The sequence below is a fragment of the Sminthopsis crassicaudata genome, chromosome 3, assembly GCF_048593235.1.
Source record: "Sminthopsis crassicaudata isolate SCR6 chromosome 3, ASM4859323v1, whole genome shotgun sequence".
NCBI classification, from domain to species: Eukaryota; Metazoa; Chordata; class Mammalia; order Dasyuromorphia; family Dasyuridae; genus Sminthopsis; species Sminthopsis crassicaudata.
This window is the reverse complement of record NC_133619.1, coordinates 647,825,387-647,842,009: the sequence shown is the minus strand read 5'-3', so window position 1 is coordinate 647,842,009 and position 16,623 is coordinate 647,825,387. Positions and strand designations below refer to the sequence as shown.

The window sequence follows — 16,623 nt, the reverse complement described above, 5'->3', positions numbered from 1 at the left end:
TGCTCTCTGCAGGAAGGGAAGTCAGCTCTCTACAGGAAGAAAAATTTGAGTTGACACAGCAGATCTCCTCCCAGAGAGCAATCGGCAGCTTCTGGAGACAACAGCACGTTACATCCCTCCTTTAAGATCTCTTTGAGGTATAAACCCAGTAGAAACACTGCTGGCTCAAGGAGTATATACTGTTTGATAACTTTTGGAGCATAGTTCCAAACTGCTGTCCAGAATGGTTGGATTCATTCACAGTTCCACCAACAATGTATTAATTATAACAGTTTTCCCACATTCCCTCCAACATTGGTCATTCTCTTTTCCTGTCATCTTACTCAAAGTGAGAGGTCTGTAGTGATATCTCAGAATTGTCTTAATTTGCATTTCCTTGACCAATGGTGATTTGGAGCACCTTATCATGTGGCTACAAAAAGTTGAAATTTCTTTGTCTGAAAATTTGACCCTTTATCAATTGGAGAATGGCTTGAACTATTATAAATTTGAGTCAATTCTCTATATATTTTAGAAGTGAGGCCTGTAACATACTATCATTGCATTTACTATTATCAGTCTGTCCTAATTCCCAGGGTGGCAGAGAACCTCTGGTCACTGACCTTTGCAGTGTCAAATATTTCTATCAACTTGCTTCCTCTGAGACTTTCAGAAATCTCTGGCTCCGATTTCTTGAATCGTAGTTTCATAACCAACAGTGCACCAAGAACAGGTCTATGCAAACTTAAAGCCTGCTCACATAATGCCCTGACTTGTTAACTCCCTAGTGAACACCTGGTCTGAAGACCCATGTGTTCACTATCAAGCTCCTTACCTCTCTTGGCTATCCATCCACTTGGCTCAGCTACTCAGGATAAAGAGAGTGATGTGCTGCCTGCAGTGGGCTTAAAAAGGGTCTGTGAGGTTATAATGTTCTTCTCTAAAATATAATATTCTCTTGTTGGGATTTTCTTGGTGTCTCTGGAGGCAGCCTTAGTTTCAGTTCAGTAATCATCCCAAATGCACCCAGGAGTTAAAGTACAGATCCTTTATTGTCTCCTTCTCTGGGGGCTCAGCTAGTTTTTCTGGAGACCTTCCAGATCTTGTTTTCAGTGTTCTCTACTGGACAGCCTGCAATCACTTCTGTCTTCCTTAGTTTTCTGCCCTCCTGCCTTCTTTGTCTTCTGAATCTCCTCGACTTCCAAGGGTTTGTGTTTCAACCTCTAGCGGCAACAAAGGTGGAAGATGGAATGAATCTATCTTAGCCTCCAAGAACTTCTCGTGCACCTTCTTTCTGGCCCTGACAGCTTCTCTTTATATGTTCCACACTGAGTATATGGCAATCATTATATCGCTAGGAAACCATTATTTGTTGTAGGATTAAATCATTGCTAAACTAGATTTAACCATTGTCTCCTCAATTCCACTGACTTAGCACCTTGTTTTCAAGTTCTAGCCCATAACATGAGGTCATGCACACACAGCCAATCAGTGGGAGAGCTTTTTCCTCTAAAGAAGATATCTTGATATGGCCAGGATCCCACCCATGGGACAGTCCCTAGTCACAGAAAATTACTTCCCTGCCACTTAAACCTACTGTTGCACTGTGGCTGCCCCTTTAAAGGACCCTTACAGAGGCCTTTATCAGATCCTTTGGATGTAAAATTTTTTTCCCAGTTTATTGTTTCCTTGCTAATCCTGTCTGCAGTACTTTTGTTTGTATAGAAACTTTTGAACTTAGATAATCAAAATCCTTGCTTCTAGAGGAATGCAGTTCAAGGCATGTGGGAGGACCTGAGGGATGAGAGGTTCTGAGGCACAGGCGAGTCCTATGTGGAGGTGGGGCATAGCCCCTTGAGGTGGTTGTCTGACTCCAGGTACCACACCTCCTTCCTTAGTGCTCTCAAAAGCCTAGCATACCTCCCTCCTTCTTCTTGGGCCAATCACATTATGCCAGGTTCCTAGAGGACTTCCCCCTTCCCCCGTATTATCAGTGGGGTATAAATATGTGCTATCTCAGAATAAAGTTCTCTTTTGCTTCACCCCTACCTAATGGTGGTCTGTCTCTATGGGATCCGGGTTGGTGCCCGAAGACGGGTAAGTGTGGCCTAGCCATGCCATTGACAGATGGGCATCAAGAGTAGCTCTAAGGGGAGCTACCAGGTTAGAGTAGTCCATAGGGGTGTAACACCGCCCATTGTCAAGTTAGTATAAAGAGGGTGTCCAAACACCGTATCCACAGAGTCAGTATTCATAAGATGCCATGCCCCAGAAGCTCGTGTCACTCGTAAGCAAAGTCTCTTAGTTGTTGGGGAGGGCACTTGGTCTGTCAGACATATAGGAATACTGCTAATAAATGTAAAGTCTTTTAAGGTCTTAATTCTAGGTGTTCTGAGGGGTAGAAGCTTACTAGGATCATCTTCTGTCAGGGAGGTAACATTACCACGGAAAAGTAAATCTGAGGAGGGAGTCAAGAGTCGTCTTTGGCCCCCATCCACTAACACCCACCTCTTTGTGCCCTGCTGCTCTGCCTGCTTTAGTTCTACCATAGGTACAGAGTCTGACTGAACTGGGGCTAGTTGGCACCTAATGGAGAGGAGACATGTTAATGTCATCATATCAGCAGTCCTTTTCTTCCCTCGAATCCTTCTCCTTCCCCACTATCTCTTCTTTAGGTGTCTCTGTCTCCTCCTCTGGTCCTTCTTTTCCTTCATAGATGGTTTGGGTCCATCGGGTAGGGAGCCATCTCCATTTTCCACCTGCATCTGTAATACATAAGAATCCCGGCCCCTTCAAGAGAACTCGAGTGGGGCCATGCCATTGCCCTTCCTCATCCTTCCACATAACACTACCATGAGTTCTATCAGGTGCCTGAAGGGCTATTTTCATAAGAGTGTCTTTTCTTTCATTAGAGGCGTTTATCATATGCCTCATAGCTGGAGATAATGCACCTTCCCGATTAACACACAAAAAATTATATGTAAATACAGCCTTGTCTATATCTGACTTGTTTGGCCACCGGGGGGTACTCTTACTACCCCCTTTTTGTTTAATAAGGATACTTTTTAGCGTTGGATGGGCACATTCTACTAGGGCCTGGCCAGTGGAGTTGTAGGGAATACCAGTAACATGGATAATTCCAAAGGTGGAGAGAAAAGTTGCAAAGTGTTTAGCCGGTCCATTATCAGTCTTTATGACTGCTGGCACTCCGTGAGAGGAAAAACAGTGGTATAAACGTCTAATCACAGCCTCAGTTGTTTCTTTAGGGGAAGCTGTGGCCCATATAAATTTGGAGAAAGTGTCAATAGAAACATGGACAGCAATTCGCCCCATATGGGTGACATCCATTTGCCAGAGCTCATTAGGGGCACTTCCATGGGGGTTAACTCCTGATGGAGGTGGTGGGGGAAGGAAAGGCACACATCGAGCACAATGTTTTACAATATTACGGGCTTGTTCCCTGGTAAGTACATAAAGGTGCTGTGAGGCAGTTGCCGGAAGGTGAAAGGATTCGTGGGCTCTTTCAGGGGAGGTTGTAGAGACTGTAAGGAGAGAGTGTGACAATGCATGGTCTGCAATATCATTTCCTGTAAAGATACCCCCTGATGTGGATTGATGGGAATAAACATGGAGCACATAAAATGGGGTGTTTACGCATGTGGAGAACAAGTTGTAAGTCAAATAGGAGAGAAGCAATAGAGGACCGAGATGGGTGGAGAACAGCATCCTCAATTCCTTTGAGGACTTTGACAGCATATAAGCTGTCTGAAATTAAATTAATAGGGGTGGGGCATCTAGGTGGCACAGTGGATAGAGCACCAGCCCTGAATTCAGGAGGATCCGAGTTCAAATCTGATCTCAGACACTACCTAGCTGTGTGACCCTGGACAAGTCACTTAGCCTCAGCCTAAAACAAACAAACAAAAAAAAAGGTTCATGATTTTGACCAAAAATCTGTCACAGAATTTTGAGACCATTAAAACAGTTTAATGTGGAAAAAAAAATTAATAGGGGCGCGAGTTTGTATGCATGGATGAGAGCAAAGAGCTCATTCTTCTGAGTAGAATTATAGGGGGTGGTTAATACCAAAATCTTCTTAGAGTCCTCATTATATATAGATGCCTTATGGTCAGCTGTGGCATCAGTAAAGATGTTGGGACCATTCACTGGACTATCTCTAACTACCTTTTGAGGTCGGGTCACCCGAATAGTTTGATACAATGGCAAGATAAGGCTTGAGGAGGAGGAGAGTTTAACATCTGCCCATTGAGAGACTTGAGCCCACTGCCAATATTCTTGGGCAATGGCTTCTCTTTCATCCAGAGCAAAAGGGAGATACAAGGAGGGCCTACAACCAGTCAGGTGTGCAGCACTCTTCAAAGCTTCTAAAGTGAGGTCCCCTATCTCCATCTTTTGTGGCAGATTTTTCCGTACTCTCTTGGGGTAGATATATTCTATAATGTGGGTGCCTTGATGTAATATTGCCATTGGGCTATGGGAATTAACAAGAGATACCTGAATGGGCTGTTCACAATCTAATCTAGAGGTTTGTGAGGTTAACACTAAAGAGACTATTTTCATTATTGCCTTTTGTGCAACAGCGGTCCACTTCCTTGGGGAATTGAGGTTGGTGTCCCCTTTTAAAATCTCATATAATGGTTGCATCAGAGAGGATGGAATGGGAGTTCGAGCCCCGAGCCATTGTATCTGGCCAATAAGTTTCTGAAATGAATTTAATATATTAATCTCTTCTAAGTGAAGGTCAGGTATTTGATTAGTGATACTGTACCCATTCAGCTTGAGGCCGAGGTACGTCATAAGATAGGAATGTTGTACTTTATCAGGAGCTATATATAGCCCATGCTGGGCAAGAGCCTTAGTGGTGACCTTCAATAAGGAGGCTAGAGATACCTTAGAGGCTTCAGAGAGTAATATATCATCCATGTAATGTAGAATAATTGCTTTAGGCCATAATTGCCTAATAGGAATCAACACTGTAGCTACAAAAGTCTGACACAAAGTGGAGCTATAACACATTCCCTGGGGAAGTACCTTCCATTGAAATCTTAAGCCAGGACTGGCATTATTTATGGCAGGCACTCTAAAAGCAAATCTCCTCCGATCTTCCTTTGCCAAGGATATTGAGAATGTCTATTATTGTTATAGGTCATCCCTTAGGAACCATATTTGGAGAAGGCATCCCAGATTGTAAAGGCCCCATGGGTTCTATAGTGCGATTAACTGCCCTCAGATCTATAACATTTTAAATTTACCAGATTTCTTTTGTATAACAAACACTGGACTGTTCCAGGGGTTATGGGTGGGTTCAATGTGTCCTGCAGTTAATTGTTGTGGAACTATATCTCTTAGAGCTTGGGCCTTAAATGCAGGGAGGGGCCATTGGTGCACCCACACTGGGGTGTCATCCTTCCATATTAATGGTATGTGCTTAAGGGAAGGCAATTGGCCCAAATCTCCAATGGCCCCAACTAAAAATCCTGTGGTGGTGGAATATATATATAGAAGCTCCACAGGCTTTCAAAATATCTCTTCCCCAAAGATTATATTGAAGTCCAGCAACGACTAAAGGTTGAAACATGCCCTGCCTGTCAGCAAAATTCCATGGCAGTAGTTCTGCAGATACCCATGCATGTTGCATGCCCCCCACTCCATTTACCTTAGTTCCATTTTCACATAATGACCATGATGGGGGCCAGACATGTTGGGCTGTAACTGAGCGATGTGCCTCAGTATCCATCAAGCCTTTAAAGGCCCTGCCTTTCATTATAATTGTAGCCCATGGCTTACTATGTTCAATATGTTGCATCCAGTTAACCTCTGCCTCTTCCCCATTAAATAGGGTAAAGGCTCAAGCAAGAATCTCCCCATGATTTGTAACCACAATCTTAGGATGCTCAAGGGTCAGAATGGTAGGATGGTTATAATAGGGGTATATGTGGAAATACCAAGTACAAGTACAGGTAGAATCCCATTGTCTGGCACTTCTACCGGTATTTCAGTGGTACAACTCCCATCTATTTGGTAGTTCCCTGCAGATCTAAAGGGAAACGAGAACTGTGTGGTGCTAGGCGAAGATACACCTGTAGCAGTCCTGGCTTCTGGGTATTGATGGGCTTGACCTCTGCCTGGTAAATTTGTTGCGGGGCCCTCGAGGGACCCCTCCCCCCATTTCCCTGGACCTTCTTTCTGCATTCCTTAGCAAAGTGCCCAGGTTTATTCCAATGGAAGCAGACAACATTAGGCCTGTTTGCCTGATATCTCCTACCCCAATTACATTGGGCTCGTGACCAGGTTTGCCACAATTGTAACACACTCTGACTTCTTTTGTTTTCCAGGCTTCTGTAAAACCTTTCGAGAGGGCCGCTGCTAGGGCATCCATTTGAAAGGCATTTGACCCTATGTGCTCACACTTCTTCATCATTTCTTCTATAGCTGCATCTCTGTCAAGTCCTATATCATAGTTATTGTTGGCATTCTCCCGAGCCAGCCGTCTTTTTAGTAGTGTGGCTGCATCTCCTTTACCTGCTTCTCTCTCTACTGCTGTTTGCAAACGTGCAACAAAATCAAGGAAAGGCTCATCTGGTCCTTGTTTAATTCTAGTCATAGAGGGTTCTGATTTCCCTAAGATCTGAATTTTTGTCCATGCTTTCTGTGCACATTGAGATATTGCAGCATAAACCGCAGCCTCATATCGCATCTGATTCCCATTATCTTCATATCTGCCTGCTCCTACTATTTTTTGAAAATCATCCATAGGTGTCTGACTCTGCATATCTCTGACAAACTTCTTTGCTATTTCTGCATATAAGGCCATCCATTGGAGAGCCTCTCCAGGTTTCAGACATATTTTTGCTATAGTTTTTCCAATCATTAGGTGTTAGAACTAAGCCTTCTGCCAGGGAGGATAGAAGTTCCTTTACATAAGGGGAGTCTATACCATATGTATGGGCTGCAGATTTCATTTCTTTTAAGTTTTTTTCCATTCTATTGGGGCACAAGTTCTCCCCCCTGGATTATCTTCAAATACTGGATAGGTATGAAGCCATTCATCTGCCTCCACCTCCCCCTCCAGCACTGCCTGCTGAAGGACTTGAGATAAAGTTTTTAGAGCCCTCTGCCTGGAGGCCAGAGCTACTGGGCAGGCTGCCTGCCGAGTGCTTGCAGACTGAGGTGGGGGTGGCCATTCCTTTTGTCTTTCTCTCCCCAACTGTGGTTCCTCCTCAATGTCCCCTGCCTCACTTCCTGACTCTTCTTCTAAATTTATGTCCTTCATATCGGCATTTTCTGCTTCATGATCACCCCTTTTCTTAATTACGGAGCTCTCCAAGGTAGGGGCCTGTTCAGCTCCCTTTTCCTTCTTGCTATGCTTACAATTCCCCTTTTCTGTTTGCACTTCAACGTGCATCTTGAGAGGGTTCAATTTAGTACCCTCAATGGTACTTTGTATTACTTGATATATCAGGTGATGTTGTTTAGGGATTTCCCCTGGATTATCCCTTTCATAAGAGGCCATCTGATGTCCTACAGTGCCCCATCTTTTTAAATCAAGACCGTTATATTGCACCCATGGGCAGCATAGTTGAATGGTATCTATAAATTCCCTAGAGGTCTTCATGTCTATTTCTATTCCTGCTTTCTTAACGGTCCCCAATACTTCCCGGTCTGAGACTCTCACAAAAGTTTGTCCCATTTTCTTAACTTTCTACTCACTCATTAGAGCAGAGTTCTGTCTCTCTTCCCACCTGTAGGCCTGCTACAAGGTGAGGTCGTAGCCAAAAATGTCCCTATTCGGGCGCCACTTGTTATGCCCCATGGACTACTCTAACCTGGTAGCTCCCCGTAGAGCTACTTTTAATGCCCGTCCATTGACGGCATGGCTAGGCCACACTTACCCATCTTCGGGCACCAACCCGGATCCTACAGAGCCAGATCACCAAGAGGTAGGGGTGAAGCGAAAGAGAATTTTATTTTGAGATAGCATATATTTATACCCCACTGATGATATGGGGGAAAAGGGGGGTCCTCTAGGAACCTGGCATAATGGGATTGGCCCGAAAAGAAGGAGGGAGGCATGGTACCTGGAATCAGACACCGCCTCTTGGGGCTATGTCCCACCACCAGGTAGGACTCGCCTGTGCCTCAGAACCTCTCATCCCTCAGGTCATCCCACATGCCTTGAATTGCCTTCCTTGCTCCCAGAGGCTTTTTAACCCTTACACAACCCTTTTCAATTAAAGATCTTCTATTCTATTCAAATTCCAGCTCAATCTGAAACCCAGCCTGTAGATGAGCCAACTTGGGACTCTAGCCCACACTGGGTCTGACCTGCTCGTGCTGTCCCAGCCCCCACCTAGACACCCAATAGAATGGCTTCCTTCAACAAAGGTCTTTTGCAGTTGAATCTTGGTAGGTCTTGGTAGGTCCCTTTGCTGCCAGGACTTTCTGTCCACTGAGAACTGCATTCTGTCAGTGCAAAATTCCATTTTCCATAGATCTGCCACTCTAGAAGTCAGTCTCTTGGTAAACTGATTTCTATCCAACAATAAACTTTCTTTGCAACTGATAATTCGGGAATGAGTGAATTCTTTCATTCCTAAAAACTGCTACCAATTTAAATGGAATTCTTAACTCTCTTATAGCCATTAATCTAGACTGTACTGGTCCATTAGAGAGGCCAGGCAAGTTAGGATATAAAACAGGCCTGTGGCCTAGAGGTCCTCAGACATGATTGGGTATGAGTGCATAGGGACTTCCTTCCAGGCTGGGACCTCCAGCCACTCTGGGAATCCTAAACACTCTGAAATCACATCAGGAACCTGAAGTAACTCTATTTCGGATTGGCTATGCCTGTGACCTCATGGACCTGATGTAAGCTCAGTGGAGGAAAACCCGATCCTTTTTCACCTGGAGCACTGCCTTGGGGTGAGAGACTAAGAGAGTGCAGGAGGTCATAGGGTGAGGTGTAAACCAGGTGAATAAAGTCTAAGCTTCCCTGCTAAAACTCTGGGGTGCTCTGTTGTGCTTAAACTGTGTCTATATGAAATAGCAGCCAGAGGATTTCTGAAAGCCTCAGGAAGAGGTAAGATTGACATTAATATTTACCAGAGATTTCTCTGATGCCCTGGGAATTAGGAGAGACTGGCAATAGCAAATGCGATGATAGTATGTTGCACTAGATCACAGAAACAACATCACCCTCCTTTGATGCATATAGGATTACTTGCTGAGGGTCTGAGGGAAGGAAGGGAAAACACTTAGAACTCAAGTTTTATAAGGGTAAATGCTGAAAATTATCCATGCACATAGCCTTAATTAATAAAAAATATTCATTCCAGCTATCATTTAATGCAGTGTGACAGAGGGTTTCTTGCCTCTAGGAAGCCTGTCCTGCTTGATAAAAAGCAGCTAGTTAACATCAGTCCAGATGTGGGAGAGGAGGGTGGGGTGGAGGAGGTACCGGAATTATTGTATATGGAAATTATATGATCCTATGTAAAAAACAAAACAAAGATACCTTTGTATTTTCTGCCCTTCTTTGTGTAATTGTACAAACCTAAATGGTCTCCTGCCTCCAACAAGGATGAACATGAAAACTTTAGAGTCTTCCCTGGAATATTATGGGATAGGCGACAGTACTTGGGGGACAGGAGGAGAGTTTCCTGTTCCCTGATTTAAGAGCAGTTCAAATAACAGTGAGCACATTAAAGAGACTTCAAGAAAATGAATTCAGACACCTGATTTCTGCAGGGGTTTAGTCTGTTTTGATTGTCATTTCACAGGGTTTTTTTTTTGTTTTGTTTTGTTTTTACCACTTGGTGACTCCCACCTGATAATCCTCAACCTTTTCCTTTAGGAGGCTGGTTTAGGGAAAAATATAACCCATGGAGCTTTAATCATGGTTTTCAAATAATCTTGCTACCCTTAATGGTCCATGTCATAAAGTACTAAATTTCCTTTATAACCACGGTCCTGTCCATTTCAATGTGAGTTTTCTCAAGCCAGTGACATACTTTATTTTATTTTATTTTATTAATTTTTTAAATTTTATAATTATAAATTTTTTTTTGACAATATATATGCATGAGTAATTTTTTTTACATTATCCCTTGTATTCATTTTTCCAAATTTTCCCCTCCCTTCCTCTATTCCCTCCCCTAGATGACAGGCAATCCCATACATTTTACATGTGTTACAGTATAACCTAGATACAATATATGTGTGTAAATCCAATCTTCTTGCTGCATGTTAAGTATTAGATTCAGAAGATATAAATAACCTGGGTAGATAGACAGTAGTGCTAACAGTTTACATTCAATTCCCAGTGTTCCTTCTCTGGGTGTAGTTGTTTCTGTCCATCATTGATCAACTGGAAGTGAGTTGGATCTTCTTTATGTTGAAGATTTCCACTTCCATCAGAATACATCCTCATACAGTATTGTTGTTGAAGTGTATAGTGATCTTCTGGTTCTGTTCATTTCACTCAGCATCAGTTGATGTAAGTCTCTCCAAAACTCTCTGTATTAGTCCTGCTGGTCATTTCTTACAGAGCAATAATATTCCATAACCTTCATATACCATAATTTACCCAACCATTCTCCAACTGATGGGCATCCATTCATCTTCCAGTTTCTAGCCACTATGAAAAGAGCTGCCACAAACATTTTGGCACATACAGGTCCCTTTCCCCTCCTCAGTATTTCTTTGGGATATAAGCCCAGTAGTAGCACTGCTGGGTCAAAGGGTATGCACAGTTTGATAACTTTTTGGGCATAATTCCAATTTGCTCTCCAGAATGACCGGATTCTTTCACAACTCCACCAACAATGTATTAGTGTCCCAGTTTTCCCACATCCCCTCCAGCATTCATCATTGTTTGTTCCTGTCATCTTAGCCAATCTGACAGGTGTGTAGTGGTATCTCAGAGTTGTCTTAATTTACATTTCTCTGATCAGTAATGATTTGGAACAATCTTTCATATGAGTGGATATAATTTCAATTTCATCATCTGAGAATTGTCTGTTCATATCCTTTGACCATTTATCAATTGGAGAATGGTTTGATTTCTTATAAATCAGAGTCAGTTCTCTATATATTTTAGAAATGAGACCTTTATCAGAACTTTTAACTGTAAAAATATTTTTCCAATTTGTAACTTCCTGTTAGGTTCTTACTAAGTGCTAACTCGGTACTTAACAATTCTCTAGTTCCGGGCTTTCCTGGTAGTTTGACTTGTGAATTCCTAAGGAAGAGCTTGCGTGCTTGGGAGGAACAAGCTCATTGGTTGAAGTGGTTCTTCCCAGAAGCCCTTGCATTATCCCACGCCCATTCTCTGGGAGGATAAAAGAGGACAGTACTCCAGAAAGAAGAGAAGTCTCTGCACTACATCAGGCTTGACGGGGCTCTCTGCAGGAAGGGAAGTCACTTCTCTGGACCAGAGTTAACAGGCAACTGCCTGGAGACAATGGTTCTCTACAGGAAGAAGAATCTGTTCACGCTACAACTTCCCTTCTAATCTTGTTTGCATTAGTATTGTTTGTACAGAAACTTTTTTAGTTTGATGTAATCAAAATCTATTTTGTGATCAATAATGATCTCCAGTTCTCCTCTGGTCATAAATTCCTTCCTCCTCCACAGGTCTGAGAGGTAGACTATTCTCTGTTCCTCTAATCTATTTATTATCTCCCTCTTTATGCCTAAATCATGGACCCATTTTGATCTTATCTTGCTATATGGTGTTAAGTGTGGGTCCATAACTAATTTCTGCCATACTAATTTAATTTCCAGTTTTCCCAACAGTTTTTTTAAAATAATGAATTTTTATCTCTAATGTTGGTATCTTTGGGTTTGTTAAACACTAGATTGCTATAGATGTACCCTTTTATGTCCTTTGTATCTAATCTGTTCCACTGATCTACTGGTCTATTTCTTAGCCAATACCAAATGGTTTTGGTGACTGCTGCTATATAGTATAGCTTTAGATCAGGTACACTTAGACCACCTTCCTCTGACTTTTTTTTCTTTAATTCCCTTGCAATTCTCGACCTTTTATTCTTCCATATGAATTTTGTTATTTTTTCTAGGTCATTGAAATAGTTTCTTGGGAGTCTGATTGGTATAGCACTAAATAAATAGATTAGTTTGGGGAGTATTGTCATCTTTATTATATTTGCTCGGCCTATCCAAGAGCACTGAATGTCTTTCCAATTATTTAAATCTGACTTTATTTTTGTGGCAAGTGTTTTGTAATTTTGCTCATATAATTCCTGACTTTTCTTTGGTAGATGGATTCCCAAATATTTTATACTCTCAACATTTGTTTGGAATGGAATTTCTCTTTGTATCTCTTGCTGTTGCATTTTGTTGGTGACATATAAAAATGCTGAGGATTTATGTGGATTTATTTTGTATCCAGCAACTTAGCTAAAGTTCTTAATTATTTCTAATAACTTTTTATTAGAATCTCTGGGGTTTTCTAAGTATAACTTCATATCATCCCAGTGACAGCCTTTAGATCACAGTCGTTCTGGAGGGATCCTCAATTCTTTTCCTAACCCACTAGCATTTGAGGCAGAAAGTACTTCACCAACCTCTGAGCCTCCTTCTCTCATGGGATCTCTCCAGGAAAGTACCTGAAAGACCTGAGGAACTGCATGGGCTTTGAAAAGAAATAAACTGAACAAAAAATCTCAGTACAGGGAATTGATCCCCACAGGCCTTGAGTCCTCCCCACGGCGCCCCCACTCGGGAAATCCCTGGGGCGCCCATCACACTCTGGAGTTCCTGTAGAAAAGCTCTTCAGCACCAGCCTCAGCTGCCCCTCCAGGAGGCTTACACAGGCCCTTCCCCTAGCACTGGCCTTTTGGTTGACTATTCCCAGGGTTAGAAAAACATCCCTGCCTTAGAATTCTCAAGTGTCTTTGAGAAGCAGTAAAAAAGCACTGAATTGTCACCTGATCATTAAGCTTTATCAGGAAACCAAGCAGATGCAGCAGTACATAAACCTATATATTTTTGTGTATATTTACACATGTGTGCAGGCAGGTGTGCTCATTTGCATGTATTTTTTGTACTCTCCTTTGGGGTTATTTCCATCCCAAACGTTCCCTGTCCTCTCCAGCTCAAGTGCCAAGAACAAGGTGATTCCCACTGCGCTCCAGCACCTGGATGACCGGTGTCAGTCTGAGCCCTAAGGCCCCACTCTGCAGCCCAGAATCCTCTGGAGGCCCTCCCTGCTCACCCCTCTCCACAGGTGGAAAAAGTCCTGGAGAGTGGGGCCTGCCCTTACTGATGTGAAAAGAAAAAGCCAGAGGCATCCTGAAGGATCATGTGACCTCCCATGGCCTCCTTCCTAATCTGCAATTCTTGTGTCTCAGGAACCTCATGTTCTGCTCTCAGGACCCCTCCTCTTCTCACGAGGACCCGAATGTTGAGGGGAGCAGAGGGAAATGGGGAGCATTAAGTTGGTGAATCAGGAACCAGCCCAACTCCTAGTCTTGGAGGGAGATGAGGTTTGTATATGGGGGTGGAGAAAGTGTGCAACGGGGGCTGGGCTTGATGAGGTTTCTAATTTTGGGGCTTCCCGGTTAGGGAGCCAAAAGTATGAACTGTATGTTTTGGGGATCCCTTTTGTAGGAAACCAGATGATAAGGTCTAGATTAGGGAATCGGAATGAGATTGGGGTTTCTGGTGGTCAGGGAGTTAAACGATAAGTTCTAGAGGCAGGTTCTAGGTTCAGGGAACCAAATGGAGAGGTGTGGCTCCCCTAGGCCCCTGGGATGTGGTGCAAGGGGAGGCAGTTTTGGGGAAGCCCTTTCTGGGGCCACAGAGATTGTCTGTAAAGGAATTTACAAACCTGAAATCCTGACAGAGGCATAAAGTCTCTTTAGGGAAGTAGTGAGGGTAGAGGGGGATGGCACTGGAAGGCATCTTATCCAGTGGGCAGAGGCTTCCTTGGCATAGCCTGGCACAGCTGGCACGTCTAGAAGCTCTGCAAAGAGAGGGTTAAGATGGGCCCTTTTATACTGGGAGTTTGGGCTCCAAGCTGGGTTTCAGCCTGAGCTGAATTTGAATAGAAATGAATGAGATTCTTTATGCCAGTAGGGTGGGAAGTCCTTAGCTGGGACCGCAGCCGCTCCAGGAGATGAGGGAGAGAAGCTGCTCCTCCTCCTTCCCTCGGCAGGGCCCTCCCTGAGGCGGAGGCCCAGAGTGTCCGAGTCCCCAGTTCAGGCTCAGGCGCCCCCGGCATCAGCGGGTTCTCTGGCGCCGCCTTTCGGACTCCCCGCTCCTCCCCGTCCCCGGCTTCCAGCGGGAGAAATCGCGTTAGTTCCAGGCTCAGGGACATGCTCCGCCATCGCCGGGTTCCGGGTCGGGGGCTCCGGCCTAGGAGAAGGCCTCAGCCGGGCGCTCTCGGGGCGGGAAGAAAGCTCGGGATCCTCCCGGTTCGGCAGCGCGGCCGGACCCGCTGAGGACCCGGATGTGCCGGATGGGCTTCGGAATCGGCCTTTGCGGAAAAGCTGCAGAGAGCCAGAAACCCCCCGGCCCCCGGAGCTTCCCCGCAGCGGGGCCCGAGGCAGCCTCTTCCCCTCGGACCCTCCGCGGAGAGGAACGGACTCTGCCCTTAAAAGCACCGGCGCGGGCGGGAGAAGGGAAAGCCACGGGCGCTTCTTGTCACCTTCTCCACGGGGCCGAAGGAGGCTCTTAAAGGGGGGGGGCGCAGGTCCCGAGGCCCCGGCCCCTCAGGGAGAAGGGGCACCGCGCCCCCATCTGTAATTCTGCAAACGATCGAACCCAAAACCTCCACACCCACTCCGGAATTTCCGATCGCATCCGGGTCTCTTTCTCCTACGGAACCCCACACTCCATCCCCGGCTTCTCCCCAAAGGCTTGGGAACGGACGACCTACAGCGCATGCGCTGCTTCCTGGGCCCCGGCATTTATATGTTCTTTCTGAGCTTGTAGAGGAGGGAGGGACGAGGGCAGGGAGCGTGTGTGCGCAGGCGCCGCCCGGGACTTCCCGTTTCTTTCTAGAGGGTCCTACTTCTTCCACACTAGTTGCGGCCGGTCTTGTTGCAGTTTACAAAGCTGTTGCACGTGTGCAGGCTCCGAGTGTGGGAGCCGGTGCGAGAGCGGGGCGCGGGGAGAACCTGTGCCGAAGTGCAGTGTCTGTGCCTGGGAGCTGTGCCTGAGCAGCGTGCAGGACCTGAGTGCGGGTGGGTGTGGCTGCGGGGGCGGGTTACCCCTTTCATCTGGGTGGGCTGAGATGGGGGAGGGGCCCGTGCTTCTCCCTAACTTGGGGGGCTGCTGAGTGTTTCTTGGGGAGCCCAATTGCCCCACTGAGCCCCGCTCGCCATTGGCCCCACAGGGCTGGTGCTCCCAGGGCTGCTCCTCCTCCCAGAGTGCAGGAAACCTTGGTGTCCAGTGGAGGCTTCTGGGAGGGTCTCCCTGCCCCCCACGGGAGAGCTCTGCCTCCTCTGAGCCTCCATCTGCCTGCTTCTCTCAGATTTTCCTGCCTCCTCCTGGGGGCAGCCGCCCCCCGCTGTCCCGCCCCCAGAGCTCGGTCTGTCCCTCACTGTGGGCAGCTCCGCATCCTCCCCGGGCAGAGGAGCCTCAGGCCCCGTCCTCCCTGTCTGAGCTCCCTCTCCCTCCCCAGCCCGGCGGGCAGAGCACCCAAGTCCGGAACCAGGCAGATGGCCCTTGGCAGCCGGAGCCCCTCGTGCCAGGTGAGTGCAGTCCCTCCCCGGAGCTGAGCAGCATCAGGTGGGGGGGAGGGGGAGGGGGGGTGGGAGGGGTGTCTGAGAGAGCCCAGGAAGCTTCCTCCTGTCAGAGGGAGGGCTCCCTAGCATGTCCCCCTGGCACTGCCCATTTCCTGCCCCCTCAGTCACACGGCTGCCCCCAGGGCGCTCTGAGTCCCTCCTTTGCCAGGTCTCTCCACCAGTCAGTGAGCATTGAGGACGGCCGCAGGTGCCAAGCACTGTGCCAACCTCCTAGGGAGGCAAAGGAAGGATAAAACATGGTCCCTGCCCTCCCTGAGCTAACAGCCCGGTTTGGTACAAACGTCTCATCAGCTGTGTCCCTAGCAGATCTGCAGGGGGAGGGGGATGGGAGGCGCTCTCAGAGGGAAGGCGCCACCACTTTGGGGACCAGGAAAGTCTCTGTTCTGCAGAAGCTGAGATGGGAAGGAGGCGGGGAGGCCCAGGGGAGGAGGGAGGACATTCCCAGGAGGACAGAAGGCCCTGGATGCCAGAGTTAGGGGATGGAGGGGCCTGGGCGAGGCTCAGCCAGTGCCCAGAGTCCCTGGTCCAGGAGGAGGAGGGAAGGAAGGTGGGGGAAGCTTGGCCTGGCTTTGGGCGCTGCTTCTGAGGCGTCTGCCAGGAGCCATGGAAACATGATGTTCTGTGATCCCCTTGAGAGAATCTTCAGGGCCCGTGCTGGGCACGCCCAGGGTAAGGGAGCTCGGGATCCACCAGACACTGACCTGGGCTTTATTTGTCCCCTCAGAAGCCTGACATTTTCTTTTCTTTTTTTTTTTTTTTGAGGCTGGGGTTAAGTGACTTGCCCAGGGTCACACAGCTAGGAAGTGTTAAGTGTCTGAGGTCACATTTGATCTTGGGTCCTCCTGAATTC

The 16,623-nt window shown here is 46.4% G+C and overlaps 1 protein-coding gene across 4 annotated transcripts in view; it reads left to right on the top strand.

The window, feature by feature from the left end:
* Positions 1–16,623, top strand: part of LOC141565026 (uncharacterized) — a 37,993-nt gene that overhangs the window by 12,656 nt on the left and 8,714 nt on the right. Inside the window, exons 1-2 of one of the 4 annotated variants that reach the window (XM_074308005.1) lie at positions 14,214–15,209; positions 15,650–15,719. The exons of 1 other annotated variant lie outside the window; for it this stretch is intronic. In XM_074308005.1, the coding sequence (XP_074164106.1) occupies positions 15,687–15,719 (33 nt within the window). In that variant the 5' untranslated portion in view covers positions 14,214–15,209; positions 15,650–15,686. Of the gene's footprint in view, positions 1–14,213; positions 15,210–15,649; positions 15,720–16,623 lie in introns of those variants that run through there. 2 more of the 4 variants (XM_074308008.1, XM_074308007.1) reach the window with 2 other exon arrangements.